Source organism: Phaethon aethereus (assembly GCF_964289735.1).
Source record: "Phaethon aethereus genome assembly, chromosome: 3".
Taxonomy (NCBI): Eukaryota; Metazoa; Chordata; class Aves; order Phaethontiformes; family Phaethontidae; genus Phaethon; species Phaethon aethereus.
Genome location: NC_138576.1, coordinates 27,235,027 through 27,258,447, shown reverse-complemented (window position 1 = coordinate 27,258,447; position 23,421 = coordinate 27,235,027). Strand labels below are relative to the sequence as shown.

The 23,421-nt window shown below is 39.5% G+C and overlaps 1 protein-coding gene across 1 annotated transcript in view; it reads left to right on the top strand.

The window, feature by feature from the left end:
* The window catches only part of GCLC (glutamate-cysteine ligase catalytic subunit), a gene marked incomplete at both ends in the record, with an annotated part of 33,742 nt that extends 12,268 nt beyond the window's left edge, over window positions 1-21,474 (top strand). Inside the window, 15 exons of the mRNA XM_081997451.1 lie at window positions 2,212-2,324; window positions 3,147-3,329; window positions 5,514-5,627; window positions 6,410-6,468; window positions 6,559-6,695; window positions 10,034-10,108; window positions 11,004-11,120; window positions 11,977-12,115; window positions 12,644-12,756; window positions 13,436-13,528; window positions 14,264-14,368; window positions 16,461-16,542; window positions 16,639-16,742; window positions 16,845-16,965; window positions 21,269-21,474. Of these exons, the coding sequence (XP_081853577.1) occupies window positions 2,212-2,324; window positions 3,147-3,329; window positions 5,514-5,627; window positions 6,410-6,468; window positions 6,559-6,695; window positions 10,034-10,108; window positions 11,004-11,120; window positions 11,977-12,115; window positions 12,644-12,756; window positions 13,436-13,528; window positions 14,264-14,368; window positions 16,461-16,542; window positions 16,639-16,742; window positions 16,845-16,965; window positions 21,269-21,474 (1,761 nt within the window). The remainder of the gene's footprint in view (window positions 1-2,211; window positions 2,325-3,146; window positions 3,330-5,513; window positions 5,628-6,409; window positions 6,469-6,558; window positions 6,696-10,033; window positions 10,109-11,003; window positions 11,121-11,976; window positions 12,116-12,643; window positions 12,757-13,435; window positions 13,529-14,263; window positions 14,369-16,460; window positions 16,543-16,638; window positions 16,743-16,844; window positions 16,966-21,268) is intronic.
* Between the last annotated feature and the right edge of the window lie 1,947 nt (window positions 21,475-23,421).

The following is a 23,421-nucleotide window of genomic DNA, read 5'->3' as shown; positions in this document are numbered from 1 at the left end:
TCTCTCAAAGGCAGCTGCAGTTCCTTTGCCCTTGCTTCTGCTATCAGCCCACCTGGGCGGTGTGGTGGGAGGCCAGGCGTGTGGTGGGCTTGATGCCCATTCACAGGTCCGTCTGCATGACTGAGAACGGTGCGCTTGCGTACCTCCTCCGGTTTAGGCTGGTGTTTTTCCAAAGCAGGAGGAGATGATGTTGAACACTGTAGGAAACTGGAAGGTATAAGAGGAGTCCCTTTTTATTACCAGTAATCATGGGTAATGTGTCACTGGAGAGACTGGTATTTGGTAACAGGTAAATCCATGCTGGAGTGCATTCTGGTTGACTGTAGTTGTCAAGTAGATATCAACAAGTAGATGATTGTGGCATAACAATAACTTGTATCAACAAGTAGATTATTGTGGCATAACACACACAAACCACAAAATATACCACACAAATAAATGCTGTCTTGCACAGAAACTAGAAGTCACTATTTTTCTTTAGGGGATTAGAAATTGATCTTAAAAATATAGAGAATGTGTATAATTGCTGAATGAGTCCTTCCAGAGTTTGTGTCTAATCAGATTCTGTAGAATGCTGGTTGTGATTTAATCGCAAATCCCAACGGAGGATTATATTTGTTGTCACGGTAATTAGCAATAACTCTTCCATGAACACTGAAGCAACCAAAGAACATGGAGCCCACAAATCCACTAACAATGTGCTAGAAAGCACTGCAGAAGTTCCCTGTGTTTTGGTAAGCTGTTTTCCTATACACATCAGACTTTTGTACAAAACACAAGTTGCCATGAGTTGGTATGCTGTGACTTTATCATCAGCACCTTGCATGAATCTGAAGCCCTGGGGCTGGAGCGGTGGTGTTTGGTAAGTACCAGTGGATGCGTTTTTAAGGCAGTGTCAGAAAACAAAACGGAGGAGCACGGTGCAAAACCTCTGACAAGTTCTAGCTGTGGAACTGCAGCCTGAATTTTTAACTGCAGGTCGATGCTTGTATTAGATGAGCTGTGAAAGCCTCGAGGCAGCGGTTTGAGAGCCTCCAACAGCGTATCACCGCTGGTCCAGCCAGGGGTTTTCAAAGCCAGTACCCGTGCGGTGCATTTCCATGCATGGCTTCTGCTTTTACAATGGTAGGCAGCGCATCGCACCTGGGGGCTGTTTTATCTTTCACACTTCCCAGAACAGCAGCAAAGCATCCCCTGCCAAATAGGTGTCAGGAAACAGATTGTATAAGGGTAAGGCTATAAGGTCCAGGCAGCTGTTCAGTTGCTATACTGGGTAGCGCTCTAAAAGTCTTCACAGGAGCTTTGATAGCAAGTATGCATGGAGATTAGAAAGTTTGACATGAGGTCGTTCCAGATTTGGCTGCTTTCAGATAATCTCTGTTAGAGAAACAATACTCTCCAGTGCCAGGACGCAGTCTTGGCACCGCTGTTAGCGGCTTGTTGGAACGAGTCCTCTGCTGGTGTGTCAGCAGGAGCAGCTGTGGGTCGCAGCCTGGGGCAGGGACAGGGGCGAGGAGGCAGAGGTCCTGGGGCGAGGTGTGCTGCTGGGCAGCAGGCGAAGAAAAGGTGTCAGCAAAGCTGAATCAAGACGGGGTTGGAAACCCCCATGCTGTGCCAAGAGCTAGAGCATATTCACAGCAGGACTGATGCTGTCCGTAACAACCGTGGGCTTTCCCTGGTGTAAATGAGGCTCTGTCTCGTGGTCGTCTTAAATAGCTCCAACAAGTGATGGGTGTAAATGGATGTCTTGTTTGTAGAATGACTCCTTTTTTTTTTTTTTTTTTTTTTTGCTTGTTGTCAGCAGCAGAGACTGTAACTCATGGGATGACAGAGAGATGTTTGTAGGTAATAGCTTGCAGGGGGGTTTAATTTTTTTTTTGTCTGAAAGATAATTTAGAGGCAAATACAAATTCATGAATCTTTTTGTGAAATATCCACAATTAGAAATGAAGGGGGGAAAAAAACTTCAGGGTCGATTTTAAGGAATTTCAGTTCTTTATTCAAGATGAAATAACCATGCAGCCATCTTCTATGGTATTGTTTGCCACATTCATAGTTAGTGATAGTTTTTAAGCTTCTGTGGAGATAAAGTTCAGTCTGACATTCTTTCCCTCCCCCACATACTTGATGCTTAATATTATGTGCCAATGTGTTTGTGTATGAGCAAAATCTCACCATTTAATTGTTTATTTTGTTTTTGTTATTTACAAGGTGGAATATATGTTAGTAAAATTTGACCATGAGAATAAGAAAGTGCGCTTGGTGCTCTGCGGTGAAGAAGTTCTTCAAACACTGCAAGACAAGGGGGAGAAGGTAAACCCCAAGTGAGTAGCTGTTTCCTGTTTTGTTGGGGTTTTTTCCTCCCATTATGATACTGTAGAGAATTTTGTAGACCTGGCTTAACTTTCAAGTCTGCTCTCAGTAAACTGTAAGCCACAGATATGATATTTTCTGATATGATAAATCTGAGGTGCAGGAAGTGAAAGATTTTGAGCACACTTACAGGCAGACCGTGCACCTTTTGTGCTAAGGCCTTGGAAAAAAAGAAGCATGTAATGGTGAGCCCACAGAAGTTGCAGTTTGAGTATTTGTTTTGTCTTGCTCTGGCTTTGTGTCTGTGTGTACCCAGTAATCGCCTACTAGATGATCCCTGCCCCGTAAAGCATGTGTGTGTGCGCTTGCCCCTGTACCCCTGACTACAGGAGCCAGTGGGGGCTGTATAGGGAAGCCTGTTGTCTCTAGGAGCACTCCCATTTTTGGCAGAATTAGGAAGGTACATGTATCGAGCATAACTTTTGCCTTGCCTTGTACTGTGGAAGCAGTTGAATGTTCTGTATATTCCAATTTCAGTTAAAACCCCAAGAAACAAAGCTTGAGACAGATACTAAAGCTGATTGCAGTTTGACATAGCAAATCCTACTTACTGCACTATACAGCGACACTTCCTATTGCCAAGCTGTGCCTTAATTTCTTTTCACCACCTCCTGGCAGCGAGGTACATCAGAAGGTACATTGTGTTACTCTATTGAATAATCAAATTTAGGAGATTTTTCTTGCAAGTTGCATTTGTATCTGAAATTCTTGCAAATAATCCATCTTGTCTGAAGTTGCAGAAATATTGAAACGAGGCTATGCTTTTATTACAGCCACCCAACACTCTGGCGACCAGAATATGGAAGCTATATGATTGAAGGGACGCCTGGGCAGCCATATGGGGGAACCATGTCTGAATTCAACACTGTGCAGGACAACATGAGGAAAAGACGGCAAGAGGCTGCTTCTGTGCTTAAAGAAAATGAGGCGGTTTGCACTGTGACGTCATTTCCAAGGTGAGGTAGTTGTTGAAGTGTAATGCCATGTTTCCTATTCTCCTTATTGCATATAGCTAAACTGTACAATGAAACCAAGCAAAATATGATTCAATTAACGTACTTTGACTTAACGTTCTGGTCATGTTTCCTAGAATTTTTATTGCTGTGAGGCAAACAAATAAGCATATTTTATACTTCTAGATAACTTCTAATCTGTGATGATTTTCTATTAGGAGAGAATACCCAAGTATTCGTAACATAAAGTTTTGTATATAGAGTAGTCTTCCATCTTGAATTGATATAGCAAATCGTATATAAAAGGTTTCTCTTTACCTATTTTGCAACCCTTGATCTTTATAAATAGCAGATTTGTAAAGCATGGCTAACCTGATCTATTTTTTTGACACTTTTTCACTAAAGCATATGCAAACTTCTTTTGGTGTCTTGGAGCACACAGTAGAACAGGAATGTGAATATCCTTACAAAATGAAGACTTAAAACTTCTATGTCACTTATCATATGTATCTATGATACATATGATACTTACTGAATCTAGAAAGGAGAGCACTGCTCCTGGGTTCAAAACACCCTTACAAAGGGTAGATTTCCTCTTTTTTGTTGGAGTAAAAAGACTCTTGAAGAAATTAAATCCAAGATGTACTTCATTACCTAGGAGAAACTGTACTTTGTGACCTTCCTCTCAAACATAGTTCTAGGCAGGGTTTTATTACACTCATTCTAACTAGCCTGGTCAGTCAAATGAAGGAAGATAGTTACGCTTAAAATAGTAAAAAGATTGCTGTAGAAGAGAAGCAGCTGGCCTTACTGGCTGGTTTCCTGTATTGTGCAGAATGCAATGGCCCTACATTCTTGCTGAGAGCAGGAATGGTACAAAATGTGACGTAGCAGTGAAGTTCAGGTACCAAAATACCTGCATTATGCCCTGTGAATGCTATTATAAAAACATTCTGTTGACAAGATATGCTTTCTCTTTGTGGGAGCGATACTAGATATCTTTAAAGTAGTAAGAGCTTATTTAAAGTCCAGTGGTTCTCAGTGTGTTACAGGATTGGGGATTTTTTTGCCCTGCAACCTTACAAAGAGATTATGTCATTTAATAAATTTTATATACAAACATTTCAGACCCAGTCTGAGGACTGGAGTGATACAGTTTGCAGTGTTGCACTTGTAAACCCAACTTCATCACTTATACATGTTGTAGGACAACTTGTATGCTTAAACAAGGAAGAAGAAACTAATAGTGAATTGCATGCTGAGCATAAATGTTTCCAAAAATGTGTTTCCTGCTATTTTGAGTAGCTTGCTTGTAGTTGTATCAGCTAGCCCTTTTTGTACATCCAAATACTAGAACCTCTCGAGATAGTACAATCTTTGTCCTTCATACTGTGCAGCATGGAGAAATTAATCTTCTGCAACTTTACCTCCAAATCCTCCAATGCTCCTTTGTCTCAGCTGTACTCAAAACCTACTTTTGTTTCAGATGACTCTTAAACTTACAATGGAGGTTCCAAAGGGGAGAGTTGTATTCTGATGTACTTGCATATCTTTCAACATTTTACACCTAACAGCTGTAATTTTTCTTTGCTTATTACATTTCTCTTATTTATGGGGTTTTTCAGATGTCTGAAATACCAAACTGCTGTGAGGCTTTGGATGTGTGTATCACTTGAAACTACCTCTAGTTCTTACAGACTTGGTTAGGTACATCTTTTTAACAGGGGTAGATTGTTGGAAGCAGAGCTGAATAAATTACTTCAGCAGTCAGTGTTAACCTGTACCCTCTAAAGAAGCTGTTCAAGACACAGAATGCGGCTGTATGTCAGTATTGCTAACACTAAAATGTGTGTGTGCTCTGCATAATACTGTGAAGTTTCCTGCTTCAGATACTGAAAAGGTCCATGTTTACTGTCTAATGATAAAGTAGTGGCTTTTTTTTAAAAAAAAAAAAGGGTCTGTTTTAACTACCACAGAAGCTGGTTGTTGGTGAGCACCTTTTAACAGCAACTGTTGTAAGACCTCTTTCAGTCTTGAAAAGCTTCAGAAATACTTATGGTAGATGCAAGTTTTTAAAAAATTTCTTTTATTCCTTTGTCTATTAGAATCCTAATCTCTGATCATCTGACTGTTTTAAAATCACAGTCTGTTTTATTACAGCTTGGTTCTCATTGTTGTGTTGCATAGGTTAGGGTGTCCTGGGTTTACGCTGCCAGAATATAAACCAACACCAGTAGAACGAGGAGCTTCAAAATCCCTCTTTTTTCCAGATGAAGCCATCAATAAACATCCTAGGTTTAGGTAAGAGTATTTGGTGAGTGTGAATGAGAAGCTGAATGTTTTTCTCTGCCTGAATATCATAGGCATGCCTGCAGCTTCTTTATGTTACTGGAATAGTGTGCTATGTGGCTAGTTGCTGCAGATATCCCAAGGACTTGGACAGAGATGGTTGTGATGACATGTATTTTCTGTCAAAGTGGGTTAAGAAAACAAACTGTTAAGTTCAAGTAATTTTATATAGTAGTTCACACCATTATGGGGCAAAAGGTGTTGACTGTGCGACTGCAAAATTGTTTCCAGTTTGAAATCCCATGGCTAACTGCTTCCATCACAGTTAATCCAGCTCTTGCTCAGATATGTCACAGCAACATCTCAGTGTAGTCAGTAACTTGGCCTAGTTACTCTGAAATGGAGTGTGGTGGCAAACTACTTGTATTAGTCTAAGAGGGGTTTTCATTATAGTGTGAGACTTCAGAGTGTGAAAAACATTCTATCTAAAAAACTAAGCATAGCTGTATACATAGCCCCTGTGTTCTGCAGGTCAGTAGCCTTTTACTTCTGACTACTCTATCAGCATAGTCCTGTAAAGTCTATCAAAATAAGACTGACTTTACTGAAGAAAATTTCAGTGTTGTATCTGTGATAGTCTGTCTTAAACAAGGAGAAGATGTCCTGAAGGAAAATGCTCAAAATAAATAGAAAGTTGACATTCTGAAACCCTGAGAATTGCTGAGGATCTAACTGCAAAAACATTTGCATAAAGAGAAACTTTCAGATATTTCAGCAAACTTTTTTTGTTGTAGTACACTGACCAGAAACATTCGGCACCGAAGAGGAGAGAAGGTTGTGATAAATGTACCAAGTGAGTAAATTCAATCTGTCTTTTTTCTTTTTAAAAATAATTGTTCAATCTAATGCTCTGCATTACTGAATACCTGCATTTTCCACACAGTATTTAAAGATAAGAACACGCCATCGCCATTTATTGAAAAGTTTCCTAATGATGATGGAGAAGCAGCAAAGGCAGCTAAGCCAGACTATATATACATGGATGCTATGGGGTTTGGAATGGGAAACTGTTGTCTTCAGGTAAAACGCGTTTGTTTTCAAGATGTTACTGAATGTTGTTTTCCCTAAATGCTTCCCTTTTTAAGACTTGCCTTGTGTCTAATTTCTCTAGCTTAGTTCAACTGATGCATTTTCAGAGTGGCAAAAGGGGAAATAAACAATTAATCTTATACTTGGAGGGTAGTCTTAAAATCCAGTTTTGTTTGCTTGCATTATGTTTATTTGCTGCTAATATTCAAATATAATTGGATGCCTTGCTAAAAGGGTTTCTTGAACTGGCCAAACCCCATTTGATCAAGCCCCCTTCTCCTCGAACTCCAGCACTTTTCAAGTGTGAAAGATAATCTTCCACTGTGATCTTCTTTCAGCCATGACCCAAGGACACTGTGGGAATGGAAACTGAGCTGTCTTTTAGGAATGTGTGGGGTTTTTTGGTTATTCATTTTGGTGTTTTCCCTCTTCCTCATTCTTAGAACAGCAAAATCAAGGACTGACAAGAAGTCATTGGAATATCTTTAAAAATAAGTAGCTTTCTCCTTCTGTGTAATTTTATTTTATTTACAAACAGCATGAACTCCTATATAAAATTTCTCATTCTTAAATATTTTTAGCTATCTGCTAAGAAGTCGTCTTCTCACTGCTTGTACCGTGAACCTACCAAATCCGCATGGGTAGCTGTCTTCTGTTACTACGTGCTGGGAGAGGGTTTTGGTTCTGTTTTCTCCCATTAATGCATGCTCACTCTTTGTTGTTTTCATTCATTTGCCTGAGTTCCTACTATCTTAACAGTATCTTCCGTTTAAATCCAGATGCTGTATCTTGGGAGTGCTTTAATCCTTTCAGTATCTGTTTGCTTTAAATGTTTCTCTAGCATAGTAACCTGATGCAATGGGCTGATGGTGTAGATAGTAGCAATGTATTTGACTGTTGATAAATCTGCCTGTTGCCAGCACTGTCTTGGAAGCAGAGCTAGGAAGAGGCTAGTGTTGAGTTTCCAGGGGATTAAAGGAAATTCTCCAAGCTCCTCTTGTTTCACAGCACTAGCAGAAATAACCCCCCCTTCAGAGCACTTCCCCTTGAGATTGAGAAACTACAAAAGCTGAAGCAGCTAAGTATGATTTCTTGTCACTAGGGGTAAACTAGGGAGGATCTGATGAAGTAGTAAAATGTATACAATACTGCGTGTTTTTACAAGGTGTTAAGTTTGGTATGGTCTATATTTAAGACCAATAAGAGAAATACAGCTTTACTGTTCAGTCATTGTATGAACTTATTTAATAATACGTTAAATTCCTTTTTACGGAATACCATTTTACTATTCCCCATTCTTGTAATCAGTGGTCAAATTTGGTCGTCTTGTTATCATCAAAGGGAAAATGAAGACGATGCTGGTAGGTGCTGTAAGCGGCTGCTTGTGCATCAGCTGACCATTCTCGATGACCGACTAGAAGAAAAGACATACTCCTCACCTGTTTTCTGTAAGGTAGTTTGCAGTATGCAGACTTCCTTTTGGGTTTTTTTGCTATGCACCAAGCTACAACTTGTTTTGATCTATTTCCAAGGTTAAAAATAACATCCTGATGACCTTGGCTGGGACAGCCCTCGATGACAGTGGAGTGCGAACGGCAAGGCAAACAAGCCATTGCACTCCTGCCCCTTTTGAGGCTTCACATCCCTATGCCTGTTGAGCCTTGTGCTCGTGCCTGCTGCTTTCTGCAGTCCTTGCGGTGCTTGCAGCCTTCCTCTGGAGAAGACTGCCGTGCCCTTTTCCTCTGTAATGGGATATTTGGCTAGAAACTGGATGGAATCCCAGATTTAATGTGATTGGGAATAAATGTAAAAGGGAAGGGGAGGTGGATATTGCTCTGTCAGGGGAAAGAGGGCAGGTGTCCTGTCCCCACTGCCCCAAGGCAGGCTCTCTAGTGCTGGAAGTCCAAAACTAGTGATGAGAAATCATACTTCTCCGCAAAGAGAATGAAATAGTCTTGTCTTTTCAAAGTGCGAGGTTTTTTTCTTTTTCTGATAGCTGCTTGAAGGATAGACACAGAAGAAATACTTTCTCTACCATACACCCTTTTTCTAACTTGGGATGTTTTAATGAATGTTGGCTGCAAAACAAACACAAACAAATGCCATATTCCTCCCATCCCTCACCCCCCTCCTCAAAAAAAAAAAAAAAACAAAAAAAAAACCCACACAAAAAAATCGTCCACTGAGCCCACCAGTGAACTCAGGAGTTTTGGGGGGCTTTTTGGGTTTTGTTGGTTGACTGGTTGGGTTTTTTTTTTAGCTTACTTGGAGTTCGGTTGCTCTTCAATGATAGACTGAGAATAACGTGTGTGTTTTGTGGGACTGTAATTGGAATCTGTAGAAGAGGAAAACCTGTTTCCGGCTGGTGTTCTTCGGGACAAGCCATGATGGTGATTTAGAGCTGAAGCCTGTTGCACAATGTTATGATACCGGGGTACACTCCCATCTAAGTTATTCTCTGATCTATGAATATGTAAACTGCGAAGGAGAGAGAGGCTTTTAATCTGTTTAGTGTCTTTTAACAGTTTTGAGGTGTTCGATCACACTCTGCATTTTTAAAATGCATAAAGTGTTGGTTTGGGAAGTCTGGAGGGTAAGGTCTACTACTGGAAATGTGGCTCGTGTCTGATGCTGCTCTGAGCAAATTTCACCAAAAGTTACGAAGAAGTTATATTTTCCAGTGGCCTACATGTGGTAGGGCTTCCGCATTGTTATTGCCTTCTGCAAGTAACATTTCTTTTCCATCTTGTGCTGTGTCCTGGCCTCTAATACAGGCAAAACTGGACATTTCTTTTTAAAATAAGTTACAGTAGATATGATGATACTTATATTTTGCAGTTTTGCAGGATCAAAGGCATCTTGAAATTATCTTTGAAATAGAATTAGCTGTTACATGAAACAAATGTTAAATTTATGATGGTTTCTGACTGTTGTTCTAAGTAAGCAGATCCCTGGCTTATTTCTTGAAAGGTACCTTACTGACCCATGTGTATTGTAGACGTTAAAGCAGTTTTCTTTAGTTCTGGCAAGCGTTTGTATATCTAGCCCCACAGCTGAAGCACTGTGGTCTGAAATCTGTCAATGAACATGGAAATGGTATGGAAAAAAACTCGTGATAGAAGTGCTGCTGATAGATGGGGCAAGTTTGTCCAACGGGGTTGGGAGGGTAACCTACACAAAAAACCCCACCCAAAACCAACCAAACAAAAGACTCCTTAAAATTCTTGGTATTTAAATGTGTTTATGATATCATTGATTCTAATTCTAGGAAGTCTGTGCTTGCGGTGTGATTATAGAAAGTGTGATAGCAGTTGTACTTCTTCCAACAGGTAACATTCCAGGCTTGCAGCATTTCTGAAGCAAGGTATCTCTATGATCAGCTAGCCACGATCTGTCCCATTGTGGTAAGTAATGGGCTTCTATCACACCAGCTCTTCACTGTGTGAAAGACAGTACATGTAAAAAAATAAAATCTACATCAAAAAAACAAACCTGAATGCTGCTCACAAATTTGGTACTCTGGGAAGAAGTGTCAGTCTCTTAGTAGGTTGTCACACGAGCGGTGTTATTTATTTAATGTCCAAAAGACACCACAAAGCAGATGATACCTGTTTCTCCTCTGCCCTTCTTCCCACAGGCATGAGACTCTTGTTGAAGAGTTCTAGAAATACGTTTGGGGTACTTTTTCACAAAAACAAGACACGCTCACTCCTTAAAACAATTTTTGATTTTTCAACTCTGGTCTGGTGTTACAGAGGGTTTCAGCTTAAGTTGTTTAAATCTGTCCCTTTTGCAAGCGTGTGGTTATAAACAGGTGTTTATAAGAGGCGTTAGAAAAATAAAATATTGGTCTGGTCTAGGTGATGAGCAGATCCTGCTCCAAGTGAGGTATGTTCCAGCTGTGTTGCTAAGGTCTTTTGCCAGACAAAAATAAGCAAAATAAAATGATTGCCAGGTGAACTTTTGGAGTTTGGAAGTATGCAAGGAGAATACTTGCTGATTTGTCACAAAATTGCTTCTGTGTATATAATCTTGTGTGTCCCTTATATGCTGATCTGTAGAGGTAATAAATTTGGAGGGCGTCAGATGCCACTTCAATAATACTAACCCTTCATCTAGGCATTTTCTGGAGATAGCGGTGAAGAGATTTCTGGTTGTATGGGCTTTCACTGTATGTTAAACTGAAGTATATACTTCAGTTACTTCTGGACCAGCAAGTTTCCCTTTCCAGTGGGGCTGTATTTTGCTTTTGGTTCCTTGGCTTGTCCTTTGTTTTCATATCAGGCTGTTTTATTTTAGATGGCGTTGAGTGCTGCGTCTCCATTCTACAGAGGCTACGTGTCTGATATTGACTGTCGCTGGGGAGTAATCTCTGCATCTGTAGATGATCGAACACGAGAAGAGAGGGGGCTAGAGGTAAGTAATGTTAGGTAGTAGAGATGTGGGGGGTTTTCAGGCAAAAAAAGTTAAAACTCCTTTAGTGTCAAATTCTGGTTGCGGTCATCAGAATCCTTGATGAGGGAACATGGCAGTCTTTGTAGTAGATATAGGAGAGATGGTGTAAACATTCACCTTGGTTGTACAGTTTATGTTAGCAAATACATATTTTTAGTTAAGCGTGGAATCCCAGTCCACTCGCTCCTCCACAGCTTGCTGAAAAGGTCCCTGTGTGATGAAATTTTCCAGTCCGTGCTTGAGCCCAAAAAGCAAAAATTGCTTTGGATTAAATAGCAGGTTCTGCTGAGTAATCCTGTAGTATAAACTAGAACTGTGTGAAAAGAGACAGTTGGCAGAACTTGAACTTAAGGAGTTTTCTGTAAGAAGGAATTGGCCTTCAAGGCACTTAAAAATTTCTAGAAAATAAAAAAAATCTAAAAAATCTACTTGAAATATTTCTTGACTACCTATTTTAAGAGCATGTCTGACAGTGTGCACATAGTGAAACTGTATTGGTATGTGTTGCAATACGATAACGCTTTCCAGGTACTTGGGGTAAAGTAAATTGCATCAGGAAAATGTTTCCACTTTTAGAGAATTCTAGTCAATGTGTGATTACTGGTTTTTTGCTCAGATACATACATGTGCAAAATAGTCATAATTCCAGGATCACTTTCTATTAAGCCTGTTTAAGACTCGTGCTTTGAATAATTTTATTTGAGGTTGTAGGGTTTTTTAAACAGGATAATAATTCTCACATAAGTGTCATTAGTGAGCAAAACTTAGGTAACATTGTTAACAAGCTGTTAAAATATTGTATTCTTAAATTATATAGCCACTGAAGAACAACCATTATAGAATCAGTAAATCCAGATATGATTCCATAGACAGTTATCTATCTGAATGTGGTGAGAAATACAATGACATTGATTTGACAATAGACAAAGATATCTACGAGCAGCTAATAAAGGAAGGTAAGTGTTTGCTTCATTATGAGCAGGTTAAGAATTATGCTTGCAGTGTGTGGGGATATTTTACATTTCGTTCTTGTTTGTTTCAAACATTGTGCATCCCTCAGAGTGACTCCTTCTCAGGAAGTGTCTGTGTAGCGTGGTCTTCAGAGTTTTTTAAAAAGTATTCGTGGTGGAAACTGTCCCCAATTCCAGCTTGAGAAGCTCAGCGTTTGACGCATTAATGTTTTATCTTTGTGGAGAGAGCAGAACTGCTTTAGGAAACATGGCACAGAAGTGCATCAGAAAACAGGAAGAATGGCAGCCACACCAATACGCAGCTGCCATTTCCAAACAAGAACCTGTTCTTTCCCCCCCCCCCCACTCTTTAATCATTTCCTTCCTTCCCAAAGTCATCATTTAAACTTGAACAGGATGTGGTGGGTTGAGGTAGCATTGCAGAGTTGGATGTTTTCGGTCTTTTAAAACAAATCGTTTCCTAGAGCCTGCTTTGCTATGTCTGAATTGTTTGTTTGAATTTTCATTTTGTAGGTATTGACCACCTTTTGGCACAGCATATTGCACACTTGTTCATTCGAGACCCATTGACTTTGTTTGAGGAGAAAATACATCTAGATGATGCAAATGAATCCGACCATTTTGAGGTTGTGTCTGATTTAGAGGAATTTAATAAATATAGACCTAAAATTGCTTATTCTTTATAGTACTGCTTAATTGGAGAATGGCCATATTAGCTAAGAATTCTTTTTTTCCTGAATTTTTCACTTCAACTACTTCTTTAGCATATGACTTTGTAGGTATAAGCACACTTATTTCTTTGTTTCATCATTTATTTAGGAGAAGGTGGTGGCTTATACTTTAAATCTGATAAAATATATACATAGCTATTGTTCGGGCCCTTCATAAGTTATGAGGAACTGTCTATTTTTATGGCTTCCTAAAAACTGTTTTGCATGACATTTATATATAAATGTCTCTTTCATACATCTCTCTGAAATAACAGCTATAGTAATGTGAGGTATTTTTAGTTTGGGATTCATCAGCCCCTCATAAAAATATGTCAGATAAATCTCAGTCCCTTAGTATCTTATACGTAATCCTCAAACAAAATAACATAAGAAAGTTAGCGTACTTGCTCCTCGGATGCCTAGTTATACTGTGGTTTTTAGGAAGTCGTGCCACTTAGTTTGGAAGCGCTTCTCTAACTTGATGGGCTGTTCCAGGGAAAATACTAGTACTCTAGCTATCTGCTTATTTTTCTTTGATTATATTATAGAATGATGCATATCTTGATTGTGACAGATTGTTTCCTGTGCTTTGCAGAATATTCAGTCTACAAACTGGCAGACAATGAGGTTTAAGCCACCTCCTCCAAATTCAGATATCGGATGGAGAGTGGAATTCAGACCTATGGAGGTAAGGAAGGTGTCAGTATGCACAAAAGCACATTTCCTTTTAAGTGGAAAAGTACCAGGCATTCTGCCATCCAGTATCAAACCCTTATTACTTATGCTGTGTTTTCTCCCCTCTGAATTGCTAGACGCAAGTGAAGTGGACAGCAGTATTTAATCAGACATGGGCTGTGGGAATGTAACTGACAGGAGAATCCACTGCAGCACAGCAAAGCATGCTAATGGATTTGGGGTGATGGGGAAAGGAATTAGGCTTGTATTAAAGCAACAGTAAACAAAGCCCCATTTAGGTTATAGGGACTCTTATTTCTCCAGTACTTTTCCTGGTACTGAACAATTCCACTGTCGTCGCTTTGTTTTTCACAAGTGCTTTTATTTTATAGCTGTCTATTTCTGAGCTCTCTGAATTTAATCTCTTTAAAGTGGAAATTTAAAAGCTATTATACACTTGTAATTACACAGAGAGCCTGAAGGTGAGGGTTATTAGATAGTCTTTTGAAACTCAAGTGTGTTTTGGCACTGGATTAAAGGGTTGAGTTTGTAGTGTGTGCATGCATTGTGCATTTGAAGCCACTGCTGATGATTCCCTGCTCATGCATCACCATCTTAGCTAGTGTGTGGTTACAAGTACCAACATGAACATTCGTGTCAAACTGTTTTAAACTCTCCCATTTATTTATCTACTTCCATGAGTGTGTTCCCACTAAAGTAATTTAATCTCTAATCCTTTCATGTCTAGGTCCAGTTAACAGACTTTGAAAACTCTGCATATGTTGTGTTCGTGGTATTGTTAACCAGAGTGATTCTGTCATATAAACTGGATTTTCTCATTCCTTTGTCCAAGGTAGGTGTGAAAGAACACATCTATTAGACCTAAATGCCACGTATTTGCATCAAGTCTGATTTTTATCCTCTGCAAGGTGGGAACTAATATTTATGCACTTACAGAACAGCAGTTTTTATCTGTCGGTCGGTTTTCATCTGTACCAGTACTTCAAATCAGTTTCAACTCTACAATATTAAAAAATATTTTACTGCTGTCTCATGGAATTAAGCTTATAGACAAATACTGTGGGAGTTTCTGTGCTGCCTAACAGTGTCTGACTACTGCAGAAATGTTGAGAAACACCAGTGTCACAAAACTGTTTTGAGACTGGGAAAGGGCATGTTTCCACCATTTTACATGTGGGGAAAATAAACCTGTGGAGGTCAAAATTAAAAGCTATTTGGATTTTAACATGGCTATTGCCTATGTCTCATGTTCTTATTCTCTGTTTTGTATTTGATGGAGAGGGAAGGGAGGAGTTCAGCATGCTTAGTGTTGCATGGTATTTGACTGAAAACAAATACTGCTGATTCTGATCACAACTGTGACTTGTGTTTAGACCAGCTGTGCAAAATATGCTTTTTCCTTTATCTTGTCCTCATCTGCTGAACAGTTTTGGGTGAAACTGTCCTTGCACATCTTCCTGAGGCACCTGACCAGAAAGTTGCTTTTCAAATAGATAGTCCAGCAAGTCTTTTAAAAAAGGTCTTGTACAGCAGCAGACTTTTGACAGGCTGTATACTAGAAAATAATGTCATCATGGACTACAGCACAACAGTAGTATCCTGCTGCTTTTCTTAGTGTTTTTAATTAAAATGGAGGAAAATACTGAAGTTTTAACTTAACAGTAATCATACCATACAGTTGGTATGATATCTAGAAAGAGGAATTCTCTTGCTGATGTCATGGAGCTCAGATTCTATAAATAATGCAGCAATTAAGCATTTACATTGCATGATTATATTGTTACTTGGAATGTCTCAAAAGCACAAAAAGATTGAAAAAGAGATTGGGTGCCAAAATAACCTGGGGGAGGTGGGGACATAAAATTGCTTTAGCTTGCCAAACGATTCAGCAGGTAATGCAATACAGAATTGCAGAACCGTTGGTAAGCCTGCCTCTTGCAGGTAAAATAATATGGGTTTATGGGGCTAATCTCACCCTAATCTTTGCTGTCTGACTGAGTGTGGTTGTACTCCTGTCAGCTAGGACTGGAGTTCTTTTAAACTTTAAAAACAGCCTGTTGTGTAAATAGGTTTCATAATACAAAGTGAACAAAAACAGACTTTTGAAAACAAAGCTTTGAAAGATAAGTAGTGAAGATTTTTGCATTGCCCTTAATTAAAGGTCAAACAATTCAGCAAATCATATCCCTTCTTCTGAAGACAGTACAGTAAAGCTAATATCCGAAAGCTGTGTGATCTTAATTCCCTGAGAACGTATTGACCAAAGAACTTGGACAAAATCTTCTGTCCAGAAAGATGGAGCAATGCTTATGTCGTTCGCAGAGCATATGAGCAGTTTTGTAATTTCTGACTTTCTGAGAAGCCTGCAATTTAGAACTTCTTTACTAGCAGTCTAAGATTATCTAACTAACATGTTTGAGTCTGGAATAGATAGAATTCCCATAAAAAGTTACTGTAATTATGTTTCTGAAAGTTTCTTTAATACAGTGATAACTCTTCTGAAGACTTCAATGATTTTGTTAATAAAAGCAGCAAACTATGGCTAGGGAAGTGGCAATTTTCTTCTTCTATACTCATTTAAATTGCATCTAAATATACAATGAAGTCTGCCAGATGGGATGCAACCTGTTAATCACAGCTGTTCCTGTGTCTTCAGCCAAACTTAAAAGATTAGCATAGTGTGTTCTGACATAATACCATTGCATTTTCTGCTGGAGACCTAATTTCAAAGAATGTCATCTCTTTGTGGTTTTGCCTGGGACCCCTGAAGAATGAAACAAAACTTATCTCCACGGCTTGTCCTTGTGTGACAAAATAATAAGAAACATAGTAAATGTTTCAACTGCTGAGACCAAAATGTGGGAGTTTTGGAGAATCCTAATTTTCTAGAGTGTCACAAATCTCTGAAATAATTCTTTTGCCAGGTGGATGAAAACATGAAGGTGGCCCAGAAGAGAGATGCTGTCCGGCAGGGAATGTTTTACTTCAGAAAAGATATTTGCAAAGGTATCGCAACAAGCAATCTGATTAACACTGTTGTGGATGTTTAGTATGTCTCTTGCCTTCTAACTGCTTCTTCCTTTCCCTTTCTCACCCATGAAGGTGGAAACGCTGTTGTGGATGGATGTGGCTCTGCACAGAACGGGACAGGCACCAACGCAGAAGAGTACACCTTAATGAGCATTGATACAATTATCAATGGGAAGGTCATAGCCTCTTCTACCTGGAACACACAACCTTCTCCTCCACTCCACCCTCCCAGAAATCAAATCAAGCATGTTTTATACTGACTCTGTTCTCTTACACAGGAAGGAGTTTTTCCTGGTTTGATCCCAATTTTGAATTCCTATCTTGAAAACATGGAAGTGGATGTGGACACAAGGTGTACTATCCTAAACTACCTGAAGCTAATAAAAAAGAGAGCATCTGGTATGTTTGACACTTTTGGACATTGATTTTCCTGGCATTTTTCTGCTTGGACAGTAATTGGGCTGTTCCCTAGTTTTCAGCTGGGTAAAACTGGTGGCATCTGTGGCTGGTTGTGTGTTGAATCATAGGAGCAAAGGACTGGAATGTGTTCTCTGGCTTAAATCTGGTCCTGTCTAATTCTGATTATAAATGTTTCATAATCCATTTTAGAACTTAAATTAGGAGTAATTGATGCATAGAGCATTCATAACTCATAACATAATTCTGGTATGCTACAGCATGGGATCTAGTCTTCAGCTCCCTGATACAAAAGTCCTTCTGTAAGTAGTAAAACAGTAAAATTTCTTCAAGGTAGAGCAAACCAGGCTTTTCCCCTGTCTTCCCCATGTTGCAGTGTTTTTGAAGACAGGCAGTATAATGACTTTTTATGCTCCTTTTTAAAATTCAGCAGTATAGTGAGTAAAAGATGTAGGCTAAACTTTAATTCAGAACTGGGTGAGTAACACAGTCTGCAGCAGCTTTATTCCTTTCTGTGTGCAAATCCCTTGTATGCCTGCCTTGCTGTAAATTTAGCTAGACTGTTAATTTTAGGCTCACAAGTCAAGATATTTTTTTTTTCCCCCCAATTAAATATATTAATTGGTTTTAAATTGAAGTGTTGCCTTCCTTTTTCATTCTTGAAAACTGCTGTAGAAGCTTCTAGGTGAAGACCTTTTTAAAGCTGAGGTGGAAGTTGGGACTTTCTCTTGCCTGGTAATTCAGTACTTTAGCAGTACTTCAGAATGGTAACAAGTTTTAAATAATTACAGTTTTCACTGTAAACGTTCTTCTCTAAGGCTGCTTGTTTGTAGGAGGCTTCTGTCCCTCAGGTAACATAGACAGGGATTTGATGCTTGGCTTAACTGAGGGAGAGAAAAGAAACTGGCAGGAAGAAAATGTCTGAGGCACATCAGCCCTCAAAATAGCAATGCTTTCAAAATATTCCATGGTTTGTTTTTTTTTTCCTTCAGAAAAATGCTGTTGAAAAAAGAAGGAATGTGTAAGTCTTATAGAGGTTTTTTCCAAAAGCTAATGACCTGGGTTCGACCCTGTGTGGCAGGTGTTCCCCTTCCAAAGAACAACTTTGCTACCTGGTGCAAAGTCACAGGCGTTGCAAAAGTCAGCGTGTGTATTTACACAGACCTAAAAAGTGTGAGAGTGAGGTAGATGGAGTCTAGGGTTTATATCTTAACTGATTAACTGAAATGATTTTTAAATGATGCTTCATGAGAAACAGAATTCACAGAATAAAAAAACATTTGGCATTGTATTACTGTGCCATGATGTTTCTTAGATGTGAGCTTTGGATTATTCCAGTTTACTCTCAGTCTTAAATCAAATGTTCCTGAACTGCAGCCTGCCTGGCGAGACATGTCCACAAAGAGTGGCCATTTTTCAGATTTCTCTCCTCCAATGGTGAACCCAGAGCACTCAGGAGAGTTAACCACTGGCACCTTAGCTGCTGTGGCCTTAACCTTGCCCTGACATAGTTCCTTTGTGCTTCAGCTGCATCTTCTCTTGCAGCACAGCTACGTCTTGCAGCACAGCGAGGTCTCCATGTAGCTGGCATGTGACTGCCACCGCTCACTGAGACTACAGATTTACTAGGGAGGCAGCAGCTGCTGGCCACCACCAAATATTAATGAAAGTGGTGTTAGGATAGCAGCATCTAGATTCAGACTAGATCAGATTGCTGAATGCTAGAACATGTTGTGCAGACATGCTCTGGGGTCTCCATCCTGGGAGTTGTTCAAAATCCAGCTGAATGTGGTCCTGGGTAACCTGCTAGAGCTGATGTTGCTCTGAGCAGAAGGTTGAACTAGATGATCTCCTGAGGCCCCTTCCAACTGCAGTTATTCTACAGTTCTATCTACATCAGCAATCAAAATCTATAGTAACAATCTGTATTACTTCAATATTGATTAAAGCAACAAAAGTTTATCATGCTGGAAAGGCCATGGTAGGATTTGCATGCAGCTGTTTGTGTCAATAGTTCTGAAATTAATGAGGATATCTTCCAGAGAAAGGAAGAATACTTTAATTATTCTGGAATATGAAATGCTTTAACCATTGACAAGAGGAAATGGCCTCAAGTTGCGCCAGGGGAGGTTTAGATTAGATAGTAGGAAAAATTTCTTTGCGGAGAGAGTGGTCAAGCATTGGAACAGGCTGCCCGGGGAGGTGGTGGAGTCACCATCACTGGAAGTGTTCAAAACACATGTGGATGTGGCACTTCGGGACATGGTTTAGTGGGCATGGTGGTGTTGGGTTGATGGTTGGACTTGATGATCTTAAAGGTCTTTTCCAACCTTAATGATTCTGTGATCAAGTGATCTTTGTCCTGATGTGCTCTCCTAGTTCCTGGCTGTCTGCAATGTGTAGGCATTTTCTCAGCCGAAGACAGTGCAGTAATCGTGGTGCTTGATGACTGTTCACAAACGTGATGTCCATGATCATTGTCTTACCCTTCTTGAATCAGTTAGACTTTTGGTCCACGTAAAGTCATACAATAAGAAATGCCACAATTTCATTCCCTGCTCTTTGAAAAATGTAATTCCTGTAGTTTTGGATGTTTAGATGCTCTTCGCAGTTATTTCATGATATGCCTTCTAGTTCCTGCATTGTAGGATAATGTTTCTCTACTCAGTTCTCATCAGCATCCATGATTTTGCAAACTTCCCAAGTATCGTGTTCCTTCCAAACTTGCAATCCCCTTTGTCTTGTTGCTACTCACATGGAAGTTGTCTCACACCTTTTGTCAGTCTGTGGTGCCTTTTCCCGTTACTCATAGGTTCTTTGAGAGTTGGACGCTGCCTTCACGATGAAGGTGTTACAGATTTACACCAGCACAAAGGATGAGGAGTGATAGGGCTGCCTGACCACTAGGTGTCTGTGTTGGTGTGAGCTGGACTGCTCTCCCATTTCCTCCTGCACTGACAGCCTGCAGCAGCCTTTAGTCCAAAAATGTGTCTCTCTATGCTCCTCTCTGCTCATCTTCCAGCCCAACTGATTTTCTTGCAGGTCCCCTGCTTCTTGTTGGTTTGAGAAATTTTTTGTGTGAGTTTTTAGTGCCTTCAACAAATAATGCTTCTTGGGTATTTTTTTCTGCCCTCTTATATAGAAGTGTAAACTCTGGCCTCATTTCTTCAAAATGTGACTTCTGGTTTTTGAGGGGAGCTTTTATTTCTAATAACCTTTTCTATTCTCCTTTTCTTTCCCGTACTTATCACAATTTTTCTGATTTGTGTTCATGTACTGTTGTTCAAAACCACTGATAGGATATCTTTAAACAGTCTTCAATGCTTTTTACTTTTGTGTATTCCTCCTTGCTTTCCCTGACTTGATTCCTCTTGCCTTTTTATAATATTCTTAAACCAAAGATTTCTGTAGTGGAAGCCCTTGACTCTTTCCACTCTTAAAAGGAAGCTGAGGTGCCAGTAGCTGGCAATGCAAGTTTTGCTGGGCTCTTTGAGGATCCCATCAGCCCACTTTAATGTCTTGCTGTCAGACATACCTTAAACTTGTACTAGTTGAGGTTTGCTTGCATATGCTGCATTCAGGAGCAAGATTCAGTAGCCTGAACACTGGTGTCCAGCTGGCCTCCAGTGCTGGAGGGGGATGCAGGTCTCCTGCAAGTGGAGTGTGCCATTTGATGACCCTGTGTAGAAGTGTTGGGGACCCTCAGGCACCTGCTGGCTGCCCCGTGGACTGCATAGTGAAGCAGAAGCAGCCTGTGCAAATGAAGAGTTAGTATGATCAGGAACCTGCCTATTTTTGTGCTAGGGGAGCTACCAGAGGGAGAAAGAATAATAAGTCAAGGTAGACAGAGCAAAACTAGCAGCTGAGTTGGATGGGTCAACTACAAAATTTTTTTTATATATATATATATATATGTAATTGTTGTAGACATGTCTATTGGTTTATCTCAGCCAGTTTCTCTGTTAAATGACATGTTTAAGACCTCTTATTATACAGTCTGTTGGTAACACTTGTTCCAGTACCTACTTCTCTCTGCACTATCTCATTACAACATCTGAAAGTTTGAAGATCACACCAGGCGAGTGGGTTTTAGACTATCAGCGACACATCAGTTTAATTACATCTGCAGTTTAGCCATATTTTAAAAAACATATATACATATAGGAATGTGTTTCTTATGAAAGCATGGACTACTCATTAATTGTGTATATACTGTATAGAACTTCAGGTGTCGTACTGCTAAACTAGATGTATAAACTAAAATTTGACTTCCCCTTGCCCACAGGAGAATTAATGACAGTTGCTCGATGGATGAGGGAATTTATCGCACAGCATCCAGACTACAAGCAAGACAGTGTGATAACTGATGAAATGAATTATAGCCTTATTTGGAAATGCAACCAAATCGCACAAGGCCAGGCAGAGTGTCCTGAACTATTGGGGGTAGGATTTAATAAGAAACAAAGCGGAAACAAAACTGGCTCTTTGTAATGAATGAATGTTTCTTAAATAATAGAAAGTTTAAGCCTTTTAGCAAAGCACTAGCAAAGATACTGTGAATCTGGTACAGTTTCATGGTGTGAAGACCAAAACAGAGATACTGCACTATAAAATGGGCCAATCTGCCTAAATACTCATTTAAGGCATCCTAAAATGGGCATATTCTTATTGTTAAGGTTTATACCATGTACATGTAAATAGTAAAATATTTTTATGATTAACATCAATGTATTTTAATAACATTGTATCTAAGGTTATTGTGAATTAGCTTGTAACTTTTTTATGCTTATTCTAGAAAGAAAAATCGCCCTGAACAGCTTTGTAAATGTAATGGTACTTGTATATTATATGCATTCCAGTTACTGAATTGTTTACTGTAATTTTTTTAACCTGGAATGTGCTAAGTAATCTACCTTATTGTGTAAGAAAAAAAAAGAAAAATCTTCTGGACCTACCTGAATCACAGATACTTCTTCCTTACATTTGGGTTTTGAAAGTATGTAAGAACAGATAAATGCATGTGCATCCTATTTGTTAATCTTTACAGCAGTTTCTCAGTTGCCACAAGACCTGCATCCACTCATAAACTGTAAAACTCGGAGGAACAAATCTGCCTTTATTCAGATGAGGCAAATCTGCCTGTCCTCAGCTGCATCGTTATTTTTTTCCTCTCTGAAGTAAATTTGTACGCGATGGCAATTGAGAAATTCGGCCGACGATTTAACAAAAAAGCCGTAACGGGGGAGGCGTGGTGAAAGAGGAGGAAATGAGCGCTGAGCATAAAGCTGTCTTTACAAAGGAACCAGAGAGACCCACTCTGGACTTCATCACTCCTTAACTGCTCTTTCTCCCACTTGGCTGCTCTTCCCACAGCCACTTCTCCCACTTCTTCCTAAAGGCTGAGTTTCTCATTTGTCGTTCATTATTATAAGTATTTTTGTCAGCATGTTTATTTCCTGTAAGGTGCTTTGTGTAGATAGCTGAGGTACCTACATATCTGTAGGTATTGGACAACTTAATCCCCTCTAGAAAATAGTTATAAAGAAATCACAGAATGCACTAATCCATTTAATTGGGAGCCAGTGCTGGCAGTGACTGTAAAGTATTTAAAATTTAGCCATCGCAACTGTAAATAAAGCAAACTTAAGGGGCCTTTTTGATTTAGCTTCTTGACTGACTTCTAGAAGTGAATTGCATTATGGGTAGATTATGCAGAGCTTAATGCAAGCATATATAAATACCTAAGGTGTAATGATTTTTTTAAAAAGAACTAATGGAGAAACTGCGATGAAGAGGTGCACTGAGACGAAGCTTTTATGTACTGACATTAGACTTTGTTCTGTGTTCACAGGTGTGCTTTAGAGAATAAAAAGAATGCTTTTTTTCAGTGGTGGTGAATTTGTTTTAATCAACCTGTAGGCGTATGCTAATTTAGTTTCTGTAATAAGGAAATAAAAATAAAATTTGCAGTATGTCTTGGTCACTTGCATGATTTGAACCTACGTTTTCAGATTCAATAAAGGAGGTGTTGCATACCTGGCAAGTACAGCTCATCTTATCCAGACTCACTTTGTTCACAGTGAAACTTCTCAGGACTAATGGTAAATGGTCTAGTCCTCCTGCAACAGAGAAGTCATTGCCATTGTCATGGTAGCATCTGATTGCACAGCATCAGTTGCTATGCTTGGTAGACCCCTAAAAACAGTTAGAATGCTTTCCTGATGATACCACATCAACACATGTTCTTTTTTTCCCTTTCAGTTGACATTAAATCACCCTTTTGGCCAAGTAGGTGGCTACTGGCCTGTAAGTGAGGGCAAATTTTGTCACGATGCCCAAAACCTAAAATGCGGGAAGTTTCCCTCATGAGTTCTTGTATGCATGTTTTCAGGAAGGATGAGAAAGATCAAACACAAAGCTGCTGCTTGCTTGTTGAGG